Source organism: Phacochoerus africanus, chromosome 10, assembly GCF_016906955.1.
Source record: "Phacochoerus africanus isolate WHEZ1 chromosome 10, ROS_Pafr_v1, whole genome shotgun sequence".
In the NCBI taxonomy this organism is placed as follows: Eukaryota; Metazoa; Chordata; class Mammalia; order Artiodactyla; family Suidae; genus Phacochoerus; species Phacochoerus africanus.
In genome coordinates, this window is record NC_062553.1 from 86,229,689 (window position 1) to 86,247,077 (window position 17,389).

A 17,389-nucleotide genomic window follows, 5' to 3' on the forward strand; every position below is an offset into this window, starting at 1 on the left:
CCACTGAGGGAGGCCAGGGATCAAACCCACAACCTCATGGTTCCTGCACCGCAACGGAAACTCCTAAACTCAGTGTTTTCACATTTCACATTTCTGGCTCTAACTGGTTCTTACCAGGGAGGAGGAAAATGTATGTACTTACGAGTGCTTGTGTGTGTGTGAGAGATTGGTTTCCAAAATCTTTTTTTTGTTGTTGTTGTTTTGCCATTTCTAGGGCCGCTCCTGCGGCATATGGAGGTTCCCAGGCTAGGGGTCTAATCAGAGCTGCAGCTGCCAGCCTACGCCAGAGCCACAGCAACGCAGGATCCGAGCCTCGTCTTCAATCTACACCACAGCTCATGGCAACGTCAGACCCTTAACCCACTGAGCAAGGGCAGGGATTGAACCCACAACCTCATGGTTCCTAATCGGATTCGTTAACCACTGAGCCACAACAGGAACTCCCTGGTTCCCAAAATCTTTAGCATGCCTACAATTAAAGATTGACAGTCATACCATTTAACCTCATTCCTATTGCTTAGGATATCTTCAAAACTCCCAATTGTCGATCCCTGTTCTCTGTGGTCCAGACAATGAAACCAAACTACCCCAGGGGTTGAATTTTGTACTAAATAGCATTTGAGTCTAGACTTTTCCTGGGGAGGTAGAACTTCTCCAAACTCTACTTGTAAATGACTCAAGAATACAGCTAGTAACTGTTTTTAAAAGAGAATTATTGGGTGTCATTTTCACTGACTTCCAAAACAAATAACATTTTGCTTTTAAGCAGCTGGGCATCCTGGCCATAGTTTGATGCCTGTCAAGTCTAGATAGGAACTTTTCTTAGCACTCTTGACTTCCAGAAAAATAAATAAACATCAGAAGCATCTTTGGATTTGGGCCAGGATTTTTTTTTTTTCCTGGCCATGCCCACAGCTTATAGAAGTTCCTGGGCCAGGGATCGAACCTGAGCCACAGCAGCAGCCCAAGCCATTGCAGAGACAACTCTGACTCCTTAACCCACTGCACCACAAGGGAATTCCTTACCAAGGATTCTTAAAGGCCAGCTGAACAGGAATGTGACATGCACCCACTCTCACCCCAGGGAGAAGAGCACCCTCTGTGAAGAAGGCAGGTGCAGAGGCTGCTTCTCAATGAAGCGCTGAGGCATATGGTGGCACCTCATGCCTTCCTGAGGCTTTTCTGGTTTTGTCCTAGAGGATGGAGTCTGGATCTGGGCAGACTTCTGGGCAGCACTCTGCTCCTCCCTTCACCATTGGGTAGCACCATGCCTAAATCGTACCAAAGAGAGGATATTTTTACTCCATTCCTCTAACTGTCCATGTAAATGGACAGGCCTTCTCGGTTAGAAAACTGTGACCCTCTTCCTGCAACTCAAAGAAACCGTTTTACAATTTCCCCAAACCCCTTTAACCCCATTCCTTCTTAATCAAAGAAATTGAAAAGAGCCTGTCAGTCCCTTGTAATTGGTGCCTGTTGGTCCTTAGTCCCCATATCCTTGACACATGCCAACAGCTCAGTAAGTGTTTGTGGCACTGTCGCCCTTCAGAGGGCGAAGGCTGCCAGTCACCGAATTGCTAAAATTCACCCCGATCCTCCTTTGAACGTTGTCAACCCACCAAAGACTCAGTTGTAATCCTGATCCACTAAATTGTCCAAACACAGGTTCTTGTGTCCCATTTGGGTCGTCGTTTGGCTGTTTTTAACTGAATAGCCCTGGGCCTGCCCGTGCTGAGAGGCACATGAAAAGAAGGGGAAAGCTAAGAGCTGGGGCCATTTTCATTTTGTAAGTGGATTTCTCCACAATGAGCTGAAGAATAAGAGCACAATCGTGGATTGTGAAATTCCCACTCAGTGGTGTCTTTTTCCATTATATTTTGCCAAGGGAAATAACATACTGAACAGAAAGGGGTCAGGGGAGCCCTTTATCGTCAGAGTTTTTTCATCCCTTTGTCTGCACTCAAGCACCTCACCCTCTGTCCTCTTCAGTCGGGTCTGGGGGTGTCTTTGTAGGATGACAGAGGCCATCGGTAAGCTCCTGTAAGGGACCACATGACACGGGCTTTCTTATCCCAGCAAACACTTTTCCTGATTGCTATTATTCTGGTATGAATAGGATGGTTGTTAACAAATAGAAAATCCCAGGTAGCTGTTGGATTTTTCACATCCCTAACTCTTTAGCAGTTGCTTTATTTGAAGAGTTTCCCTGCCAACCTGAATTTGAATCCCTATATGGGGTTCACACCCAGATGCTGCTTGACCTCGTCTAGAAAACATTATGACTGTAATTTCTCTTAAGACTATATGTATATATATCAGGTTTCTTTTCAAAATATTATTCTATTTGAGGAACCATGTTGAGTGATATAAACTGAGGTTCTGTAAGGTTGTCTATTAAACAGTATTTCTAAGCCGGATTCGTCATGCCTGCTCCACTAACCATCTCCCTGAGCTCACTCGCTCTTTCTCTTTTCCTCTCCCCGCTCAGTTAAAGACACAACACTGTCCATGAAGTAAAAACAAACACTGTGCTTCAACATTAATAAAATAAAGGCATAAAAAGAGAAAAGAAAGAAAGCACAAACCAGATCCATAAGCGAAGTCAACATTTTGAGAAATATGTCCATTATTATTGCATTTACAGTTGCATTCAGACGTTTATGGCTCAAAGAACACCCAGCACTGTATCCGTCTGGGGAAATCTTTCCTTCCTGATACCCACAAAGAGTTGGTTCTGCTTACGAGCCTCTTTACCTAGTGCAGGAAAGCAAAAGAAATTATGTTTTCTCCTGCCCTCCTAGGTTCTACAGCTGGACCCTGTAAAACAGACCCCTAAAAGACAGATTAACAAGAGAAAATTAGACAGCCGTTTGTGAACACATCCATTCTGCATGCACCTAGGAGCACTTGGTGATGAATGACTCAAAGGGCTGGTGAGAAATTGGGCTTATTTAGAATCTTCCAAAAAGGGCAATACATTTTTAGAGAATGGGAGAGGACTTCGAGTTTCCAGGACAGCAAATCGTGGGAAGGTAAAGACATGGCAAAACCAGGGGCAGATACAGGCATGTTAGGTGTATGAAGGTTCCATGTTGGTGTCCACTTCCCGTCGCTGGTGATAAGAATGTTCTTTTCTTCCTGTTACAAATTTCTATTCTGCTTTTAGGCAAATAGGGGAGGACAGAGAGCTTTTCTTTACCCACTTCTCCAATGTTTCAGCTAAAAACAGTCCTATGCTAACGTAGCATATGTTGGGGTAACATATTCTGCTTCCCTTCAATGGGTAGCACAGAAATTGAGTTTTTAGAGTATTTTCTCAAATCTTTCTTTAATTGGTCTAGGATCTGGGCAGATGCTAACATCAAAAGTTTTCAGAGCAGTGAATTGAGACTCAGATAAAACTTTCAAATCGACATTTACTGAGAACTTAAAAATTGTCAGGCATTGTGTGAGGGTGTGGAATTCAAGATCAATATAGTTGATTCACTTTAAAAAGCTTATGTTAGAGTTCCTACTGTGGCTCAGCGGGTTAAAAACCCTACAAAGTGTCCACGAGGATTCAGGTTTGATCCCTGGCCTTGCTCAGTGGGTTAAGGATCCAGCGTTGACACAAGCTGCTGTGCAGGTCATAGATGCCACTTGGATCTAGCATTGCTGTGGGTGTGGCGTAGGCTGGCAGCTATAGCTCTGATTCCACCCCTAGCCTGGAAACTTCCATATGCAATGGGTGCAGAACTAAAAAAAAAAAAAAAAAACCTTGTATCTTACTAGTATGTAGAATCTATGTGGAACAGAAACAGGGAACAGATATTGGGAGTTGCTGGAGGCAGGGGTTGGGGGTGAGTGACATGGATGAGGTGATAGAAAGGTGCAAACTTCCAGGTGTAAGACAAATAAGTTATGAGGATGTAAGGCACAGCATGGTTAGTTAACCATGGTTAGTATAGTTAACAAACACTATTATATATTTGAAAGTTGCTGCAAGAGTAGATCTTAAAAGTTCTCATCACAAGAAAAAAAACTCTGTAACCGTGTGAGGTAATGGATATTAACTAAATTGACTGTGGTGATCATTTTGCAATAGATACATATATCAGATCATTCTGTTGTACACCTTAAACTAATACACTAAGTCCATCAGGTATATCAATTATATCTCAATAAAACTGGAATTTAAAAAAAAAAAGCTTGTGCATTAGTAGAGTGAGTCAGACACAGTAACAAGTGACCATAACAGAGTGGGAGAAGGGTTAAAAGAGTTACAGCATCAAAGATGATGGCCTGGGAGGAGCACTGCTTAGAAAAGGGACATTTGGCCTGGGAATTGAAGGATGATTAGGAGTTCATCAGAGTTAGTTTGAGACCTTGGGATGAGAGTGGAAGGGGATAAAGTCATCGCAAGTAGAGGAACAGCAGATGCTAAAGCCCCGAGACAGAGAATATATGGTGTATTCTGTGTGTTTCCAGAGGCTGAAGGTCAGGCCAGAAAAACAGGCTGGGGTCAGACTGTATAGTGCCTGTTTTGCTCTACTAAGGAGCTTGTAATTCATTCTTTAGGAGAAAATCAGACCTACGTTTTTTAAAGAGTCCTCATGTTAGAAAGAGGAGAATGCAGCATGCCAGGGCAGAAGCTAGAGGGACATTGAGAGACTAGTAATGGGTGAGAAATGTTCAGAGCGTACCTGCTCACGTCCAATATCTCAGTCAATAAATCTGGTGTATTGGTCATTCAGGGAGTTGACTTTGGACACCTCAAATTTCGGTGCATTGGCTCACTGCCAATCGAGAGGGGAAAAGGAGAAGAAAGTAAAGGGAATACAAGGGGGAAGGGGGTGGGTAGAATTTGAGGGTTTTGTGGGATGATGGAGATTTCCAGCTGACTGTTGAAAACACAAGTGTGGGGCTCAGGAAACTGACTTAAGAGAGGAAATCGAGGGCGGGAGTCCTGCTATTGGCATTTCTTGCTCTGGGCTCCCCGTGAGTCCAGGAGTTGCACATTTTCTCTTTTAATCAACTTGGAACACCGTGTAGGCATTGTGATGTTAATTCAGTCAGTGTCCACCCAGAATTGTGCCACCTGGATCTGCACCCTCTGGGAGAGCAAAGCCATGTAATTATGAATAAAGTTGATGTTCAGACTGGAGCACAAAAACTGATTAATAGCTATTCTTCGTCCTCCTCAAGACCAACTCTCTCCACCCCCCACCTTTTTAAAATAATTTTTATGAGTTTGGGCAGAGGTGGAACCGCTGAAAATCATTTCGTAAAAGCTGTTGGTGGAAAAGATACCAGTATATTCGGTGCCACTTCAGACAGCACAACTAAGACCAAAGGGGAAAACTGTGAAGTGGCCCAATAGAGAATAGTCTAACAAAGTTGGCCAACTGGCTGCAAAGCTGAACTCCTCCCCCCGCCCCCCCGCCGCATTTCTGTTTTCCCAGTGGAGCTGTGAGGAGTATTGGGGTGGGGGAAGAGTCGTATAATGGGTGGGTGATGAAACTGGATGCTCTCACCCTTGTTTTCTGATTCTAAGATTTTAATTTAGAGGATTTTTTTTTTATGGTTGCACTTCACCCAAGGCATATGGAAGTTCCCTGGTGAGGGATTAAATACAAGCCACAGTGGTGACCTACAAACTACCTTGCAGCTATGGCAATGCCAGATCCCTTTTAACCCCCATTGCCAGGCTGGGGATCAAACCCATGCCTCTGCAGTCACCCAAGCCACTGCAGTCAGGTTCTTAACCCACTGCGCCACAGCAGGAACTCTCTCTCTAACTTAGAGGATTTAACAAATGCGTAATCGGTTGCATGTTACGTAAATAGGGATTTTTCTACAGCTAGTTTTTTGGCTTATGTTTAACAACAAAAACAACAAAATAGCCTCACTCTGTGTGGGTGTGTATATATGTGTATGTGTGTATGTATGAAGAACAATTCACGAGTCATCAGTGACTCTCCCTCCTCTCCTGTCATCAGTCTATTTGCAAACAATGCATGGGTCTTTGGGGATAATTATTGGCTGTCAGCTACTTCCTAGATGAAGAGTAAACACTATATGTAAGGAAGAGCTGTCATTGTAATAAATCTCATGTTATTCCCCTGTGTAATTATATTAATGTATGGATGTTGCTACTCCTAGAAGTAAACCCTTGCATCTAGATCTAAATGGAACCTTTGGAAAGAAAATTTTGGAAGATGTTTTCATGTTAATTTCAGGAGCTATAGGCTGAATGTCTTTAAATAAAGTGATTCAGGAGAAAATAGCAAAGAACTTGGTTTTCCATTGGGACCAAATATTTAGGCTGTAGACATCTCATCTCTAACTTGATAACGTATAGGTCCTTTTCTACCCCTGTCAGCCAAATGCCGACTGCATGGACGACTTGCCCACCGACTTCGAGGGATCTCTGGGAGGTCCGCCAACCAACCAGATCACAGGTGCAAGCGACACGACCGTAAATGAAAGTTCGGTCACGTTGGACCCTGCTGTCCGGACTGTGGGAGCCTTGCAGGTGGTCCAGGATACAGATCCTGCCCCACAGGAGGGAGAAATCATCTTCACCACCAACAGTAAGTTCTGCTGGGCCATGTGCCAGGGCCATATTCCAAAGAGCTGTTGCCTCGCCCCATTGGAAAAAGGCACTTGTTCTCAAGATGAAAATGAAGTTATATGAGTGTAACATGGTCAGGCTAAATAGTCATATGCTTCAGGCCTTGATTCAGCAGGGCAGACGGCAGAGCTGGCTGTGTGTTCTGCCCACCCACACACTGACGCCAAGGCACGGCACATACCCCTGGGGTTCCAGAAGCAGGTCCCAGGTGTGGCTGTTGCCTCTGAGAGTGGAGGCCAGGTGAGAAGAGCAAATGCAGAGATTGTTTAGCGAGAGTGGTATAGAGCACTGCCCCATTCATTCATGTATATGTGCAAGTGTATGCGTGTGCATGTGTGCACGCTCGTGTGTATGCACACGCGAGCTTGAGCTCTCCTGATCGTGCAGTGTGAGCTGGTCTGGACTGTGTGCAGGAGGGTGCCTCCCACCCCATTGCTGCAAAACTCATATGCAAAAGGCACCCTTTAGATGGGTGTTCTTGCAGTACCACCTAACCCCTCTGCCTGATGACATACTGAAATATCTTTGGGGTTTCTTTCCCATCTTTTGCATAGATGCAAACTAAATGCTATTCTATTTGGTGGTAGTTATAAAAATATTAAAATAGCTATGTTAGCATACGATTGAAGATAAAACCTAAAGTATTTACTCTTCAGTCTAATAGAGAAAAGATAAAAGTGCCAGGAGTTCTAAGAAAATCAGCATGCAAATTACCTTAGATTGAAGGTTACAAGGGTGGATGGATACTACAGTTTTCAAATAAGGTGTCTTTTTTTCCCTTGATAGAAGTAACCTATTCACTGTAGAAAATTTGGAAATGTAACAAAGCAGATGAAAGCATGTTGGGATATCTCCTTTCAAGTTGACCTCTTTTTCTCATATCTGTAATGTGTATACAATTTAAAAAATTATTTACGCTGAAATTGAGAGGTGCATTTTTCTGATGAAAAAACGTAACAGTCCTCATTGTTGAAAGATTGAAAGATGAAGAAAAGAATGCAAAAGAATTCAAAATCACTACGTACCCCCAGTACCCAGAAATAATCACCCTTAACATTTTGGTGTATTTCCTGATAATCTTTTTTTAAATTGAAGTAGAGTTGATTTATAATGTATCAATTTCCACTGTATAGCAAAGTGATACAGTTATACCTATGTATGTATACACTCTTTGTTGTATTCTTTTCCATTATGATTTATTATAGAACACTGAACATAATAGAGCTTTGAACAGTAGTTCTCTGTGCTATACAGTAGGGCCTTATTGTTTATCCCCTCCACGTGTAATAACTTAAATCTGCTAACCCCAGTCTTCCTCTGCATCCCTCCCCAAACTCCCTCCCCCTTAGCACCAAGTCAGCTCTACTTGTCCATGAGTCTGTTTCTGTTTCATGATAACCTTTTGATATAGTTAAACAATAACCGTAAGAGTAAACATTCACTACTGTAATCAAAGAACTTTCGCAGGACCTTGACAGTAACTTCAAAAAGACTGGTAGGGAGTTCCTGTCACGGCTCAGTGGTTAACAAGCCCGACTAGTATCCATGAGGTCACAGGTTCAATCCCTGGCCTCGCTCACTGGGTTAGGAATCTGGCATTGCTGTGAGCTGTGGTGTAGGTTCCAAATGCAGCTCAGATCCTGTGTTGCTGTGGCTGTGGTGTAGGCCAGCAGCTGCAGCTGTGATTCAGCCCCTAGCCTGGGAAACTCCATATGCCATGGGAGCGGTCCTAAAAAAGCAAAAGACAAATAAAATTAAAAATAAAATAAAATCTTAAAAAAAAAAAAAAAGAATGTGGTGGTAAATATCTGCCCATGCAGAGTTTATTAGATTTGGGTAAAGTATGGGTTTTAACGTGACTTTTAAAGGCATAAGGACCTCGATATTGAAACATTGACCATTAAACATTAAAAAGTCCTTAAATAGGAATTTCCATTGAGGCTGAGCAGGTTAAAAACCAGACTCTTGTCCATGAAGATTTGGATTCAATCCCTAGCCTCATTCAGTGGGTTAAGGATCCAGCGTTGCCTCAAGCTGTGGCATAGGTCGCAGATGCGGCTCAGATCTGGCATTGCCATGGCTGTGGCATAGGCCTCAGCTGCAGCTCCAATCCCACCCCTATCCTGGGAACTTCTATATGCTGCAAGTGCAGCCCTAAAAAGGAAAAAAATTCCTTAAATGTGGATTTTGATCTATTTCTTTTTTTTTTTCCTGTGTGTTTGTTTGTTTGTTTGTTTGTTTTTTCCCACTGTACAGCAAGGGGGTCAGGTTATCCTTACATGTATACATTACAGTTACATTTTTCCCCCAGCCTTTCTTCTGTTGCAACATGAGTATCTAGACAAAGTTCTCAATGCTATTCAGCAGGATCTCCTTGTAAATCTATTCTAAGTTGTGTCTGATAAGCCCAAGCTCCCAATCCCTCCACTCCCTCCCCCTCCCATCAGGCAGCCACAAGTCTCTTCTCTAAGTCCATGATTTTCTTTTCTAAGGAGATGTTCATTTGTGCTGGATATTAGATTCCAGTTATAAGTGATATCATATGGTATTTGTCTTTGTCTTTCTGGCTCATTTCACTCAGTATGAGAGTCTCTAGTTCCATCCATGTTGCTGCAAATGGCATTATGTCATTCTTTTTTATGGCTGAGTAGTATTCCATTGTGTATATATACCACCTCTTCCGAATCCAATCATCTGTCGATGGACATTTGGGTTGTTTCCATATCTTGGCTATTGTGAATAGTGCTGCAATGAACATGCGGGTGCATGTGTCTCTTTTAAGTAGAGTTTTGTCCGGATAGATGCCCAAGAGTGGGATTGCGGGGTCATATGGAAGTTCTATGTGCAGATTTCTAAGGTATCTCCCAACTGTTCTCCATAGTGGCTGTACCAGTTGACATTCCCACCAACAGTGCAGGAGGGTTCCCTTTACTCCACACCCCCTCCAGCACTTGTTATTTGTGGATTTATTAATGACGGCCATTCTGACTGGTGTGAGGTGATATCTCATGGTAGTTTTGATTTGCATTTCTCTTATAACCAGCAATGTTGAGCATTTTTTCATGTGTTTGTTGGCCATCTGTATGGATTTTGATCTATTTCTTTTGAAGGTCTGGAGTGGTACTGACTAATAATATAATGCAAGCCATAAAAGCAATTTTAATTTTTCAAAAGCCACACTAAAATAATAATAATAATAGTTTGGTCAAGTTCATTTTAATAATATGTTTTATTTAACACAATAAATAATTTACCTTCCGTTTTTATACTAACTCTTCAAAATCCAGTGTGTATTTTATGCTTAGAGCACATCTCAATTTAGATTAACCCCATTTCAAGTGTTCAAGGCTGCACGTGGCCAATGGCTGCCATAATACAGAATTCAGATTTAGAATCCTTAAATTTAGCACTATAAGAGCCTTAAAGATCATTTACTCTTTACCATGATAAACTTCTGATTTTTGCCATATGAAAATTTTGACCCAGAGGAGTAGGTAAGTGGCTAACTAAGGTCAACCGATAAATTCTCTTTTCAGAGAACAGGACTGTCCTATAATCTTTCCATTTGTTGGGCATCTTCAGTTGCCATCAGGTGTATCACCACCAGTGGTCTAAGTAAAGTATATTAAAGGCCTGATAGGAGTTCCCGTCGTGGCACAGTGGTTAACGAATCCGACTAGGAACCATGAGGTTGCAGGTTCGAATCCCTGGCCTTGCTCAGTGGGTTAAGGATCTGGCGTTGCCTTCAGCTGTGGTGTAGGTCACAGATGCAGCTCGGATCCCGCATTGCTGTGGCTCTGACGTAGGCTGGCAGCTGCAGCTCCGATTAGACCCATAGCCTGGGAACCTCCATATGCCGCAGGAGCAGCCCAAGAAATGGCAAAAAGACCAAAAAAAAAAAAAAAGAAAAGAAAAAGAAAAAAAGAAAGGCCTGATAAAATTTTTCCAGCAGTTCAAAAACATTTAAGGCATAAACCTTTTTTGAGCCCATAAACCCTTTTTTGATCCTATTTCTTGCAATAAAATGATTGTTTGATTTTCAAGGGAAGATAGGTTATCTGTTAGATTCTTTATCTTGAAAAATGGCTGCATACTTCAGCCATCCCAGTAAAACCCAGACGGTAAATGAAATGGAGTGTTTATGAGTTAAAATACATCCAAAAATGAAATAGGAAATTAATGTCTGTATCCATATAATTCATAATCCCGAACAGTTTTGGCTAAAATAGACTCAGAGTGTTTAGGTTTATAGCAGACATTCCGTAGCTGTCAACTGAAAGACCTGAGATGCGAATGTCTTACCTAAGCTTGAAGCAGGGGGCTTCTGTTCACAACACAAGGAAAAATGCTGGGTCATTTCAGAGGAAGGTCTTGATAAAGATGAAAGACAAAAGATGTGATACTCCATCTATAATCTGAAGACTGATGCTGTATATTAACACGGTTAAAGATATCAGCGTCTTAATACAGAAACTGAATTTTTCTATAAGATACTTTTCTTAGACCATTACTTTCTTTTTTTAACTTGAAGTATAGTTGATTTACAGTGTTTCAGGAGTAAGTAAAGTGACTTAGTGTATATATGTATATGTGTATATATATCTTTTTAAGATTCTTTTCCATTATAAGCTATTACCAGATATAGTTCCCTGTGCCATAGAGTAGGTCCTTGTTGTTTATCTCTTTTATATATATAGTAGTGTGTATCTGTTAATCCCAAACTCCTAATTTATCCCTCTCCCCTCTTTGGTAACCATAAATTTGCCTTCTATATCTATGAGTCTATTTCTGTTTAAACAGGTTCCTTTATGTCATTTTTTAGATTCCACATATAAGTGATATCATGTGATATTTTAGACCATTTATTCTGATAAGTTTTATATATTGGGATTTAACAATATTCCAAACATAAACATTCTAATTAGATGTTAATGGTTCATACCACTGAGCAAATGGCTGTAGATTCCTTAAGGAGAAAATTCTTTGCTCTGTACAGCTTTATAAACTGCCTAGTGCCCCAACTCAAATTATCAACAAGTGAACAGACATGGATGCATGAATAAATAAGTGAAAACAATTCGGGTTCTCATCAGCATTGTTGTAACCAATTTTCTAATGCAATCAAGAAATGCAGGTGGCACAAAGAGTATAATTGGGATACGATATTGCTGCAAATCACAAAAAAAACCCATTGGAGGTTGGACTCCACTTTCTTCCTGCATTGTCCTTTCCTATCTCACCTCTCTACAGACCCAGGAAATTACTAGAACATGAAGAAATGACAGTAGCTAACAAGTACCTAACCCCAACTACGTACCAGGCATCCTCTTAAGCTGTTTACGTATATTAGCTCCCACCACCCCATGACATAAATATTATTTTGAACTTCATTTCACTTATGCAGAAACAGTAGCTCAGGGAGATTAAAGTAATTCACCAGAGGTCATAAGCTGGTGACAGGTGGAGCTGGAATTCTAAGGAGAGGCTGGCTGATATGCTTAGTGATGCTGTACTCACAGAATGAACAAGGGGAGAAAATGAACACACTCCCACCTCTCTCTCCTTCTCTCCCCTTCTTATTGTCTTAAGCTGGCTGATGGGTCCAGAATCATAGGACAGTATGCTTCTTATCCATTGCCTCCAGCAGCAGAGTGGCAGAGGTAGGAGAGGCCATCTCGTCCTTCTTGGCTGCCCATAGCACTTCTGTAGAAACTAAGGCAGAAAGCATCACATGAGTGCAAAAGCATTAGTTCCCGCATGTCTTGGTAGCTTCACCAGAGGACATATTCTTAGCTGATAGGGCTGCTAAACTATGATCCTTTTTCAGAGAACCTAGAGACAAGTCATCCTTCTTAGAAAAAGAAAAATAGGCTCACACTCTTCAAAATGCACTCATGAGACAGAAATAATGGCTAAAGCACAGCTGGAACTACAGCCTAGGAAAAAAAAAAGAAGTTTTCAGCAAAAAGTCATTAAAGTTATCCCTGCAATCATGGGGAGCTCTCCAGAGACACATAACACACACTAATTATGGAAGAAATGTCCAAAGAGTTCATTCAGAGGCTCGTGTGTAGTCTCGGAACGATCTGCCTTCTCCTCTGGAGAAACTGACTCGCAAACCTCTCTGGGGAGTCTTCATTCCAAAAGACAGTCTCTTAAAATTAGGCCAGAAATGACATTCCTTCTTATATTTTTTAAGCTCTGTGTTTATTATTTAAAGAGCCATTGAGGAAGCATCCAGAACATCTGTATTCAAAAGTTCTAAATGCCCTTAGGCTTTCTCTGACCACAACTTGAACATGAAAACAAGAGAGGGAGTGTGTATGTGTTCCGGACGTCTCCTGGGAACCCGATTTTGAACCCCCGTGTCAAGCAACCGAAAGAAAAAGGGAGAGTTGGCATAAACATCCCAGTTCTATTTCAAATGTGCAACTACATTTTTTCACATCTGCAAAGCAGCCATCGCCAGGTTTGAATGTAACTGCAAAATATACCAGTGCATCCAGAAATAAACACCTCTAGAGAAAGAGTTCCAGCGCTTATGAGAAAGGACAAGAGTGAGTTGCCATGGCTGCTTCTTTGACTCTCATCAGAGCCTGAACAGGCAAAGCAGCTCGCCTTGACTGTGGATCAATATGCCGGCTGGAAGTAGCAACGAGAATGATTTCCCCCATGCAATTCACCTTGGCCCAGGAAAGATGATTGCTTTGGTTTCTGTGCGTATTCCATTGTGGCAGACAAGGTTTCAGCCGACCAGCCAACCCTTAAGATCCTAGACCCACCCTCATGTGCCTTTCAGGACATAGATAGGCCACGGTGAGCTACCTCTACACAGAATGAAGCCTTTACAGATGGTGATGCTTCTCCCCTTAGTCATCTCCGTGCAGGGGGGCCAGGTCCCTGGAGTCACATCCCTTCCATGTTTCTGAGCTCCCACCAGCTCTACGATGGCTTCAAGAGAGGGATGGCTGTTCTGAAGAGTGAAGATCTTTGCGATAAGCCCATGCCTTCATCGGCACATGTCCCAGGTGGCAACAAGCCAATCCACTAGCCCCCAGGGTTTTTGCCACATTTCTCCTCCATTAAAAACACTTGCCAGTCTAAGAAAGGCCACTCAGGGCTGGATTCCCAGGGTTTTCCTGTCTTGTGACAAGGGAGTCTTGAGGGTCTACAGATTCACAGGCTGCCTGTGAAAGAGCTGATCAATTTAGACCACAGATATATGGCCCCTTGGAGCACTCAGCCTGCACATGACACATGCCATCCCCTCGGGTGAAACTCGTCCTCCTGAGATGAAGTAGTCCAGCCAGCAGACTAAATCCATCTTCTTCTGGGACAGTGTCTCAGATGTTCTGAGTGACTTGCTGATCGCACCATCCCCAGTTTGTTTAATTCCTCCCAAGGCTGTCTCATAGCTGGTAAAGCGCAGAGGCTCAGCCGCTGTTCCAACAATGAGCTGAGGGAAAGGGCCATTGAGCAGACCTCATTTTACCAGCTATTGACACACTGAACGTGGATCTCAGCAGGGAGGTGGCAGCCGATGGCAGGAAACACAGTCCGCGGGTCAGCACTTTTTCAGTGTTTAAATAGTGTCAGGTGTAAATAAAATAGCTTTTCTTGGAGTTCCTGTTGTGGCTCAGCAGAAACAACTCTGACTAGTATCCATGAGGATGCAGGTTCGCTCCCTGGCCTCACTAGGTGGGATATGGATCCAGCATTGCCATGAGCAGATAAATGCGGCTCGGGTCTGGTCTTGCTGTGGCTGTGGTGCAGGCTGGTAGTTATAGTTCTGATTCGACCCGTAGCCTGGGAACCTCCATATGCTGCAAGTGTGGGCCTAAAAAGACAAAAAAAAAAAAAAACAGATAACTTTTTTCTTTGCATTTCAATTCTAAAGCACATGGAGGGAGAGGAAGTTCCATCATTCAGATTCAGAAAGCAGGAACAGCTGAAAATGTCCTTTGGCTGACAAAAGAATTGACTCTAAAATTCAGTTAGGGTTCCATGAGTCAATATTTCAGAAACAAGGAGTTCCTGTTGGGGCTCAGCAGGTTAAGAACCCGACATAGTCTCTATGAAGATGTGGTTTAATCCCTGGCCTCACTCTGTGGGTTAAGGATCTAGCATTACCCTGGCTGTAGCATAGTCTGAAACTGCAGCTCCATTTTAACCCCTAGGAACTTTCATATGCCATAGGTGTGGCCGTGAAAAGAAAAAAAAAATTTTTTAATTTCAAAAATGAAATTCAGTGGTTCGGGGGAAAAAAAAAGTGTAACTATCAGAATATCACTGGAGCTACTTGCGGTAAGGTGATTTAATGGAAACACCACCATCCAGAAGCAAAAAATTGGGGCCTTCAGTGTGATTTGGCCTCCAACAAGCTGTGTGACCTTGGGTGAGTGACTTACCCTCTCTGCACTTTCATTTCCTCAGTTCTCCAATGAGGCTCTTGTTCCAGCAGTTCATTTCTAAGATCCTTTCCAGTCCGCAGCTCTGTGATTAAAGTTAGAATCCCTCTCTTGGTGTCCTTCCACATCTCACCAGGAACGGCTCAAGCAAGACCTCACACCTTCACCTAGAAGCCCTTGGTACCCTCTCCTTCCCACACCACAAGCCACCCTAGCAAGGAACGGTGTCCTCAGCAATCCCCCCACTGCCACATCTTCTGGGAACACAGAGGATCTCTGTGAGATGGCAATATCCTCCCGGGCTCTGTTCTTATAGATCAGATTTTAGGTACATCTTCATATAAAATGAATGGGACAGAAGACAAGGATGTAGGCAGCTGGGCGAGCAGCACAGCCCCAGCCCCGATTCCTTCTAGGCTTCCCACAGCGGAGCACCCTGTACTTAGCCCAGCACAGCCTCCTGCTCACAGGAGGTCTTCCCCAGTGCTCACCTGGGCAGCCTAGATGCTGGCTCTGCCCAGACTCAGACCTCATTCACTGTCTTGTTTTTAAAGTAGTATTGAGGAGTTCCCACTGTGGCACAGCATGTTAAGGATCCAGCATTGTCTCTGCAGTGGCTTGGATTCAGTCCCTGGCTTGGAAACCCATATGCCGTGGGTACACTTGTAAAATTTTTTTTAAGTGTATGTGTATATATATGTATATGTGTATATATATATATATATGTATACACACACACACACACACACACACACACAGCCTTTACTGTTTCATTTTATTTTTGCGGGGGGGCCGCACCTGCGGCATATGGAAGTTCGCAGGTTAGGGGCCAAATTGGAGCTGCAGCTGCAGACCTACACCACAGCCACGGCAATGCAGAATCTGAGCCTCATTTTCAACCTACACAGCAGCTTGCGGCAACCCTGGCTCCTTAACCCACTGATTGAGGCCATGGATTGAAACCCCATTCTCACATACACTATGTCTAGCTCTTAACCTGCAGAGCCACAATGGGAACTCCCAGAACAGGTCTTTTTTTATTCTGTTTTAATATTGATGATAAACAGTGGGCAAGCAGTACTTAGAAAAGAGCATTTTGTTTCTTCAGTAGATAGTGGTGTAAATGTTTATGTCTGTATTTTATGCATTTATATGTTTGTGAGTACAGAGTTGGATATTTAGTCCCAAATCTATACATATGATTTTTTGGTTTATAATGTATTTTTCTTACAGTAAACACCACGTGTATTGTCTAATTTTCTCTTCTCAGGGAAGTAGTGTTTTTTTAAAAAAGACATAATTTATTATGGATGTTATCTCCATTTTACAGTGAGGATGTTGAGACACAAGTACCACATTTAGAGTTGTTGCTCTCCAGTTAAGGCAGAAGACCCCTCTCACTGGATGAATGAGGGGTTTACTTCCAGGGTGAATCCGTTTTCATGCATCAGTCCTGCAATTGTGAAGGAAATTAGTGATAATTACCTAAGAATAGCTCCAGTCCATCTAAATATTTTACAACTGGATAACCATTTTACATGTCACGAAAATATTTAAGCTCCAGATGTTTCATTAAGGATTTAGTCGAACTGTTTGAGTGCTAAAAAGTGAATTTCTCTCTTTCTTTATGACTCTGAAATTATGATGCTGAAAAAAATGTTTTGTAATACATGCAATACATAATTCATGTCCATCTGTATTAAAGCAGCAGGAATAAGAAATCTTAATATCATCTTTCAAGATTCAAGGCTTGCTCACTTCTGACAGAAAAAAAAACCTTAAATTCATTGACTAATCATTCTTCCTAAGATCTTAAAGCATATTTTACCCATAACATATTGTTCTTTCTTCCTAAAATTCATGCACAGTAAAAACAAACAGTAATATCTATCTACCACGAAAGGAAAAACTGAGCAGAGGGGCTAAATTGAGTTCCTGCCTCAGGCCAATTGTCTTTCCAGTAAATCACCACATGGTTAAACTGGTTCCCTGTAAAGAAATGCTGGAAAAGCTCACTTATTCCAAATTACCAGTAGAGAGTTCAAAATTGAATCAAAGCATGCCCATATGCGATGATGTTAAAATCAAAGGCATCAAGACTGGTCTTCTTGGTAAAGGAGTCATCTAGAATCAGCTCAAGATTTCTTGCCATACATGGCAGATTGAATCCACAGGTTTGCCTCTGCTGTCCCACAGAGGCCCACCAAAGGGTTCATAAAAGGTATAAACCTACATGGACACTAAGAATAGAGAAAAGATGACAGCCGACACTGTGTCAACAAATTTTAGACGACTAATGAGTGGCAATTTGCTTCATGAGATGGGGAAAGCTGAAATGTGAGTGCCTTCTAAGGGAGAAGCCAATGAG

The 17,389-nt window shown here is 42.4% G+C and overlaps 1 protein-coding gene across 1 annotated transcript in view; it reads left to right on the forward strand.

The window, feature by feature from the left end:
• The window catches only part of RNF150 (ring finger protein 150), a 245,253-nt gene that overhangs the window by 190,235 nt on the left and 37,629 nt on the right, over window positions 1-17,389 (forward strand). The window contains exon 6 of the mRNA XM_047797983.1: window positions 6,362-6,572. Coding sequence (XP_047653939.1) covers window positions 6,362-6,572 — 211 coding nt within the window. The remainder of the gene's footprint in view (window positions 1-6,361; window positions 6,573-17,389) is intronic.